The sequence below is a fragment of the Brassica oleracea genome, chromosome C7 (assembly GCF_000695525.1).
Source record: "Brassica oleracea var. oleracea cultivar TO1000 chromosome C7, BOL, whole genome shotgun sequence".
NCBI classification, from domain to species: domain Eukaryota; kingdom Viridiplantae; phylum Streptophyta; class Magnoliopsida; order Brassicales; family Brassicaceae; genus Brassica; species Brassica oleracea.
In genome coordinates, this window is record NC_027754.1 from 27923387 (window position 1) to 27933290 (window position 9904).

Genomic DNA, 9904 nt, shown 5'->3' on the forward strand with positions numbered 1-9904 from the left:
TTTGGATGAAAATGAAAATAAAGAAATAAACATAAAATTCATTTAGATGATTCATCTAGATAAACTATCTCGATGAGCAAGCAAACAGTCCCAAAAATCTGAATGGATTATCTGAATAGATCGTACAAATAGATCATCTGGACAAAGATGACAGATGGCGAAACGAACAGCCCTATCTCTTCTCGTTTAGTTTATGTTGATGTATAAAAACTTATAGTGGTTATGTCGGAAACTCCGAAATTTCTTTTGCTGTAATGTAATGTAATGTAATGCAATGCAATGTCGGCCATTGTTTGTGAATATATATATACAGAGAAGAAAAAAAAAACGTTGAAAAAGGCGTTCAACAGAGAGATATTCTAAGCAAGATAATTGTATATCTGAGGGTTGCTCTTGTCCCTCTCTAAGTACTCTCGATCGATCAGGCTTTCGATCCTCTTCTTCAGATCAGCCGGTTTTATTGGGAACTTGAGCTGCAAAATCACAAAACAACCCATACTGTGTTATTACATTTACAACGGTGAGCTGCAAAATCACAAAACAACCCATACTGTGTTATTACATTTACAACGGTACTGATAAGAAGAGCACGGCTCAACACTTTGATATCATGAGGAAAGAGATGAACAAGGTTACCTGCTTTGATATCATGAGGAAAGAGATGAACAAGGTTACCTGTTGGAAGAGTTCGGTGATTAGAAGAGTATGGCTCAAAACTTTTCTCGTCTTCATTATTCGAATAATGGCTGCATCAATCTGTTAACGAAAGATGCGATGGGGAAAGTCATTTATGTCAAAAATCTTCTCTCATTCTAAGAAGAAACAGTATGGTAAATCGAAACAGGAGAGAAGAAATCAAACCTGGTATTGTCGATCCTGGAATACTCTTTCTGTTGTACTCGTGTTCTCTTCTACTGTCTCTTTCATCTGGATTGCATTCACCTGCACCCACAAAAAAAATAGCAATTTGGTTTATTATATATATGCCATAAAGGAAACGAGAAGAAAAGATTGGTGTACCTTAATGCGATAGAGAGGAGCTGTAAAGGTGTCATTAAAATCAAATTCATCCCCGTCTTGTACGTCTCTTCCCTTTGGATACTGCAACAACATTCATAAAGACGCATCAATATGGAGTCTCATTAGCTTCGGCATTAGTAGAAAGGCGAGTTTAACAGAGTCCAGATTTTCAGCCAAACCTTCTGCAGGACACGAACTTTCCCGCAAGCAAGTGACTGCAGAGTCCTTCTCAGTTCCTTGTCCTCTATGCCAGTGGAATCTTTAATGTCTTCAAAGCTAAGTTTCATTGCATCGTTGAATAACATCAGCACAACAGCCTGAGACAATCAAAGACAACACATCTTCTAAGCAATGGATTTGCACTCACGAATAAAAGTCAAAATGAATGACAGGAAAAGCTTGAAAAGAAAGAAACAAAAAGAAGAGAAAATCTGACTGACCTGAAACAGGGAAACAGCAAGCTCCTTTTTACCTTTGGAGAAATCTGCCTTCAAAACACAGTGACCTAAGGAATTTTGCCACATTAACCTCCTTCCACTGTACTTGCTCAAATAAAACTCTTTGAAGATATCCTACGAAACAACACACATTAATTAGAAGAAGAAAAAAACATGGTGCAAACGAAAATGATATCGGAACTTCGGTGAAACCTGATAGACATTTAATTCATGAGGAAGTTTAACATCCATATGCGGATATGTTGGCCAGTACCTGCATCATATGCATGGGAGGTTAAAGAAGTTTACAGTTGTGTCATGCTATCCGGTATAATCCTGGATCAATTTGATACAATAGCACTAGCACTAGCACATACCCTGTTGTTAAAACGTGGACACTCATCTCAATTCCTGATGGCAGTTTTGTCCTCGCCTGAGACGACTGTTTGAATGACTCGTTGATTTCCTTTGACAATTCAATATCCTGGAGAAATTTCAAAGAAGCAAAGAATACAAGCTCATTATAGTTGTTGTACATACACACAGGTTCCTTAAAGTTGGAATGTTGCAAGAACATCCAACAATAATGTCTGGCATACTAGGATATATTTTTAAGCATAACGCTCCAGAAAGTAAGATGATAAAAAAGGATCCTTATGTTTCTATAGAAAAACTTAAAAGACCCACATCTTATGCAAAAAATAGAGAAGGAGAAAGAAAAAGGACCTTGAACATTCCTTCGAGCTTGTTTGTAAACTGGCTGCCACATTCGGTCTTAAGCTGTAGGTGTCAACAAGGTTGCATCAGTGGGTAAGAACTTACCAAAAATTTAGTGAGAAAGAGATAACCAAGGTTACATGAGTCTCTGATGTCCATTTGTTACCTTAGAGATCATTGATTTCTCAGCATCAATTGAAGCGCTCTTTCCCAACAGAAGTCTCTTTGCAAGATCCTTTTTATAAAATGCTTCGAACACATCTTTACCCTTCGATCATAAAAAAATACAGATTATTTAGCCAAAACTCAGTCTAGATGGTCAAATAGCTGGTTGTCAGACCATGCATTGGCGTGAATGCAGTAATGAAACAGAGACAAACAAAGTACTAGATGTAAGAAATCAGAGATAACCTGAATAAATCTGAACAAAACCAAAACTTTTTCAAGGATACTCTCCAATTCTTCTTCAGAAGTACCCTTATTCCCAGCACGGAGCTTCTCGTCCAAAAATTTGGCGATAAGTTCAGCTGGACGATTCTGCAAAATAGATCAGGAGGATACATTATATGGAGCACATACTAACGTGCAAACCTATAGATTTAATATGGTGAATTACTAATGAGCAGAATGCTAATGTGAATTTTTGTCATGATGATTCCTGATATATACATAAGAAAATCATTGCTCAACGCTTGAGCTAGGACTGGATAAAATTGGTCAAGAGTATTTGGCATCGAAGTGGTACTAGCAACAAGTAAACAACATTACTGTAACTGGGTCCAGCACCCAAAAAGAAACACGATACCGAAACGATATTTATTACCCAGTGCCCAAAAATGGCTTAGATTTTTTTATAGTAATACAGTACGTAAACTGCATTAAGAATCTCTAGACTACTAGCTAAGTTTCACAAATTGCAGCATTTTATTTTAGAGTTGACATTTCCACAATAATCACTATGTAGCTTTTAAATGAAAGTAAAATTGTTAGCAAAAGATTAGTCTTTAATCAATACCTGGCGAAGATTTATCAGATGCTCAAACGAATCTTTGATGGTGTTGCCAAATGATTCATTCTTGTAAAAACTCTCTTCCCATACTATGTCAAGAGAAGCCTTGAAGTCCAATAGTGATTGTACCATGTCTTTATCTTTCTCTTCATCCATAACAATCTTCTGCCCAGTTTTCCGAATGTAGGAACTTACGGCCTGCCTCAGAGACTCAAGTGCATTGACTCTAGAAAACAGGGTGTACATCCTCTGGAGGTCCTCGGTACGACGCCCATCCATCAACGGTGTGAAACCCTGGAAAATATTCAGAGATAGAATAAGCGTAGAGAAAACAAAAAAGGTTGCTAATATACGCAAGAATGACAGGAACTAAACCTTATCAAGGACAGCATGTATATGACGCTCGAGAAGTTGCTTTTCAACAGCTGATATCAATGGTTTCCTGGTTGATGCATCTATATACAGTATGCATCTTTCATTCTCTTCATGCAACCTTCCCTGCACCAATCACCAGTAGAAACCTTAGAGAGACAATATCAACTAATAACCTCTGCGGCAGCTTATCATAAGGAGAAACTATATGAATTCATGCAAGGCACCTCGACATGCTTCAGGTACTCGGGAACGTCATACTGCTGCATGTATTTCATTCCTTCAGCAGCATAAAACTCAGAAGTGCATTCAAGGAACTGCTTCTCAAAGCTTTCCGCATATATTCCCAGTGCAGTAAACATCTTTAAGAGATGGCTTAGTAGTGTTCTATTAACAGCTTCGGCCAACCTGCACAATCAGTGTCATACAAGAAAGGACTTATAATAGTGCTCATTTGTCTTAAATTTTTACCTACAACTAACTATCACATCTAGACAGGAGGAATAAAGTTCATACATCATTCAAAACTTCCAATGATTCACTCAGAAGCAAGACAACCAACGTAAGAGGAGGCTTTATGAAGACCAATAAACCTTGCTTCTCATGTTATTGAAAGACCGGAGTTACTAAAAAATTACCTTTCCCTTCCAATCATTCTTAAGAGAGCAGTAACTGTCCGCTGCTCAACATCAGGGGACAGAGAAAGATGTTTCCGAAAAAGCTGCAGGCCCATCTCCCACAATGAACGTACATTTGTATGTTGTATCACATACTTCCTATCCAGAGACAAGGCTATACTACGAATCATCAACATCTGGTCACAGAAATCTTGCCAGCATTTCTCAACGAGCGACAAGAAAACAGACAGATCGGTGTCTTGGCCAACTAAAGATTCTAAAGCTGCAGAGATGTGTTCTTCACACTCCTTCTCAATCCGTTCGTAAAGCTTTCCTTCCAGCTTATGCAAGCAAAGGTCACCAACAGCCTGACAAACCAATTTCATCAGTAAAGACATTATCACCACAACAAAGAAAGGTAGAAAATTTACCTGGTAAAGCCTCTCGAGGTCAAAAGGAAAGGGCTGTTTAAGGAATATAGCTCTGATAGCAGACTGGAGATTTTCCCAGGTAGTATCTTCAAAGTTTGTAGGTAGACTTGGTTTGGCTTCACATTTACATATTCCAAAAAAAAACTCGAATTATGAAAATGGTGTTTATGCACATCCTCACAATTGCTAAACCAGTGATGAATAATAAGGAAATGCTCTTCAATGGCATACCAACCTTCATGAGAAGGAAGAGAGAGTGATAGATTGTGAATACAAATCGTTACACAAAGAGATACAAAAACCCTAACTACTCATCATCGATATCAGGATCAACAATCAACAATGAACTCCGCCACAATTCAATTGCATATGAAACCCTAAAAAATCCAGAAGCCTAAGCTAAGAGATCTCAATTAAGCGTACAGAGAGTCATTTCCAGTCAATATCCAAACAGAATCCTAAGCTTAATCGATAAACATCATCCGATTACGATCAAGAATCGAAACCTTTATTGAGCTTGATGACGAGCTTCTTAGTGGGCTGAGGGAGTGTGGCCTTCTTCCGAGAGAGATTAGCGGCGGCGGAGGGAGCTGGATCTTCCTCCATGGAGAAGACAGCCTTGTCGGAGGCGTTAGGCTGAGAGGAAGGGGCGTGGAGGCCGTTTTTGGCCTTCTTCATCGGCGGGGAAGAGAAAGAAGAGTCGGTAGAGGCAGAAGAAGCGGCGGAGCAAGTAGAGCGTTTGGTTGGAAGAGACATGAAAAGTTAGGGAGAGGTGAAATCAAGAAGTAGAAGAAGGAGCGGACATGTCCCTGTTAACCCTTTCAAAGAAAAAAAAAATTAACACACTCTGCGCTCTCTCGGGAATTTTTTTTTCATCAGGCACTTGAGAAAATATACATATTTGTCATTAATGACAAGAAAATTAAATTTTTTTTTAAAGGAAAGAGAAAATATGTTTTTTTATTATTATTTAATGAACTTCTTAATATTTTGTTTTTCCTTATTTTTAAATTAAAAATACATATAACAAATTTTATTGATATATTAAATTATATTTTTTATTCTCTATAATTTGATATCCATTTTGATATATTTTTTTGTTATATTTTAAAATATCTACTTGTACACGTATTTAATGATTGTGTTATGGACGAGTGATATGTGGATGCTTGAAGACCGTGGATTAATTATATGTAGAATATAAGCATGGAAAGATACATGTGGATGAGTGTGGGAAGATAGCGTGGATGGGTAAGCATGAATAGGTAAATATGAACGGCTATTTGTGGATGAGTAAAATTATGATTAAAATTCAAAATTTAGCATACTACATATCTCATGGTGGAGGATTGTGACGAGCTCGAACCACCGCAACTTCACCGAGCTCATCCACGACGATGTTGAGCTCGAAATCAATGGTGTGGCTCACCGGGAAGAGGAGCTGACTCGTTTTGGTCGATGGTTTTGGAGGAGGAGCTGACTCGTTTTAACTTTTTGGTTTGTTTAGCTTTGTTTTCATCACTCAAGCTTGTTTTTTTTTCCTAGACATGTATGTGGTCGTAATTAGTTTGAAGTTATTAATTTGTTCATCCTTGATATTGTGGACACATTGGCATCCATATCATAGTCTTTCAATATGTTACATTTTTTTTAATCAATGTTTAGTGTTTGAGTTACTACTCTATCCACCACATCAAGATTCAATTTCTTATTCACAAATTCAAGAGATCTCTCATGTTCTTTATTCATGGTTATGTTAGTGTCCATATCAATAACATAATCAAAATCTTATTTCCTGTCCACAGACAAACATTGTTGTTGGGGTTGTGTCATTAAGCTCAGCTATTGTAGAGTTTGCTCTGATGAAACTTCTGAAATTTTTACACTCATCTCCGTCCACGCATCTATGTCCACGCATCACCCGTCCACACATCATCCATCCACACATCAAATGTCTATTAAGGGCAAATTGTCCACAGTTTATTGATGTCCCACAACAAAATGTCTCACATGTAAAAAGTGACTCTGATTGTAAAGATAAGTCAAAAAGTGACCTAGAGAGTAATCAACTCCTCTCTCGGACCTACCCGAAATTTACGAATATTAGACCAAGAAAATGGAGATATTTTGTTAAACAAATTTATAGCATGTTTTAATTTACAGCTTTAACTATAGAAAATAATTAAATAATATTGTTAAGTTGTTAAGTATATTCGTATTCAAAATTATGACGACGTTTGGATGTCCAATCAAATTTAGTTCGAGATCAATTTTTTTTGGTGCAACAGTAATTCTTTAAACCATAAACTTGGATTCTTACATACAAAGCCCATTAGGTCCAGAGGCTAATGATTGTTTGACTAGCAGAACTGCTGGCCCATTAACAGTCCGTGTAATATTAAAAAAACGATAAAAGATAAAGTATAGGAACAAAGAAGCAATGTCTGCTAGGGTTTCGAAGAGCTCCGACAGTCTTTGCTTCGAGTTGATCAAGTTGACGATCTCTTGAAAGTCTGAACGAATCCAAATATTGGTGTAGCCGAGTGAAATAGCGTGTATTAGGCACGCTCTAATTACCAGATCTTCGGCGAAGAGCGCATACGATATGTGCTCCTGAAAAGACAATCCGCAATTCACCTCCGTGAGAAGCAAGTCTCTGAAGATCCAGCCTAGTCCCGCTTTCTTTGTGTGTTGTGTTGCACATGATCGTTGTGGAAGGAGGTCCGATAGAGAGCTTTGGTTTCGTCTGATCGGTGGTGGAGGCTTTGGAGTTAGGGCATTGTTTTGTGTCCACTCAACGGCTGCTGCAATTCTTTCGATAGTGTAGTAACATGAGAAATCGTTCTATTTTCGAATAATAGTATTTTTGAGACATATTTTGAACTAAATAAACTTTCCGTCTACGAACGCGGATGCGGATGTAAATATTTGCCAAAAATTAAAATATACTCCCTCCGTTTTTTTATATTTGACGTTCTAGAAGAATTATTTTGTTCCAAATTATTTGACGTTTTCAATTTTCTTTATAAAATTTATTACTAATTAATGCTAGATAACCAATGGTATTATAATTTCTATTTTATTATTGGTTAAATTGTAGCTAGGTAAACAATTAATGATGTTTTTGCTTAGAAAATTAAATGTTTCTTAATCTATGTGCACAATCCTAAAACGTCAAATATAAAACAAATCGGAGGGAGTAACATTTATCACTATTTATTTTAACTTTTTTTGTATAATTTTATGTTTCTTAGTTAAAATTCTTATTTGTGAATTGTTAAGTTGCAATGTTTTAACTACTTGATTTTGCAAAACTTTCAGATTTTGGCATCGTCAACCCTACTTTTTTTTTTTGAAACACTACATTCATAAATCACGGCAAGCCCACGTCATATTCCCGCATTACGAACCCTACTCTATTTATACTCCAAACATCATTTTGAAGTAAAATATGTTTCAACCCCACTTCATTTCCAACTCTAAAATGGAGTAATAGGTAGGGTTACTCCATTTATGGAGTAATCTTACTCATTCCTCCATTTTGGAGTTGAATTTTATTTATTTAAAGAATAGTCTTTAAATATTAAATATTTTTATTTCATACTTTTTTCCTCATTTTTATTTAATACTTTAATATTTAAAAATAGTACAATAACATGAAAATATGATTTCCATAAGAGAATATTTAATAATATTTTAAGTAATATTTGATAAAAAAAAACTAATGATGCATAAACTAATAAAAAATACCAAAACTAAACATAAAAATATATAAAAATTAAAAAGTGATTTAATAATCCAGTAAATCCTTTCTGAAACCGCCTATATCGGTGAAGTATTGTCCGAACAATAAAAATGACCGATTTTAAAATTTTGTTGCTCGATTTAGGAAAGTCAAAAATAAAGAAACTCATTATTCATTATAAAATGCATAGTTGACCATTTGTGAAAAATATTCTAATATTCATTATAGAACCAAAATATGCTATCATATATATTTATGATTATTATAATTTTAAATATTAAATGTTTAATTTAAATAAATTATATTATTATGAAAGTTTTGTAAACATAAAATAGTTGAGGTTAATTGGTAATTTTTATAAGTATAAAGTATTGCTAACAATTATTAATTAAATAAAGTGGAACTATTTTAGAATATTCTTTTTTGGAATAAAATATAGAGTAATATTTTGGAGTAAAACTCAACTCCATTTTGGTGTCAAACCATTTTAGAGTAAAAGATACAGTAATACACATTGTTTTAGAATTATAATTTTGTTTAGGTTTGGTGTTAATTATGATTGGTATGTTTTGTACGACTGTAATTTTATACTTTGATTAATTATTCTGGGGTTTTTGGATTTTGGAAAACCCACAAATAACTTGCAAGTTCATATACTAATGAAATCAATAATTTGTGTAACAATTATAAAATTAATTAGTTATTAACTTACATTGTATCTCTTTGTGTAACAGGCTTTTTTCTTAGCATTAGGTTTTTGTAAAAATCTAACACCAAAAATCTAACACCAGAAATATTATGAATTAAAATTTTGAAATAGAACACTTAAAATTACAGAAAACTCTGGGATATTAAAAGAAAAGCTTACCAACTAACAAATTCTTGTTGATGTTTCAAGTTATAATATATGTTAAACCGGTATAATATTTTCTGCATCTTTATTGGAAAATTTTCATAGACATCCGAATAAACCGTTCAATAAAAGATATATTAAACGGTGTAGACTGGTCCTAAAATCACCAGCGTAAGAAACTAATTTAAAGTTTTTACTTATTTTTGATATTTATACCATTTTATTCATAAACTAAGATAAGACCTGCGCCTTGCGCAGGGTGAGTTTATTTGTATATATTATCTATAGTTTTTTTATATATGTGATCATTTTATTTATATATATAAAATATTTTTTGTTGTTATTATATAATTTCTTTCCGATGGATCGGATCAATTTTTATTAAAAATAATGGAACAAAACTATAATTAATACATCATGGGTTGATCGGATTGGACATTAAACAAATTATGACATAAAAACCTTATTTTTTTCATCGAACACATTCTTGAAAAAAGTGAACAGTTGTTTTCATAGTTGAATTATTATGACTTTTATCTTCTATATGGTTTTGAAAACTTTCAAATCAACCATCAAATTGAAACATGTCATTTTAATGTTTTAATTCGTATACTTAAGAAAAACTTATATTTTTGTAATTTAAAGTCGTTTTAAAAAATTCAAAATATAACATCTAAGAAAAAATCTAACATATAAGAAAAAT

At 34.2% G+C, this 9904-nt stretch overlaps 1 protein-coding gene across 1 annotated transcript; it reads right to left on the reverse strand.

Moving 5' to 3' along the window:
- Positions 1–217: 217 nt before the first annotated feature.
- Positions 218–5468, reverse strand: LOC106306826 (cullin-4). The gene is made up of 17 exons (XM_013743586.1): positions 5110–5468; positions 4604–4719; positions 4194–4540; positions 3783–3963; positions 3559–3681; positions 3190–3477; positions 2586–2711; positions 2341–2442; positions 2184–2237; positions 1835–1941; positions 1671–1731; positions 1461–1592; positions 1200–1337; positions 1021–1101; positions 862–942; positions 676–756; positions 218–473 (listed from the first exon to the last, which is right to left on the reverse strand). The coding sequence occupies exons 1-17, from the start codon at positions 5357–5359 to the stop codon at positions 360–362; spliced, it is 2382 nt and encodes a 793-aa protein (XP_013599040.1). The 5' UTR covers positions 5360–5468; the 3' UTR covers positions 218–359.
- Between the last annotated feature and the right edge of the window lie 4436 nt (positions 5469–9904).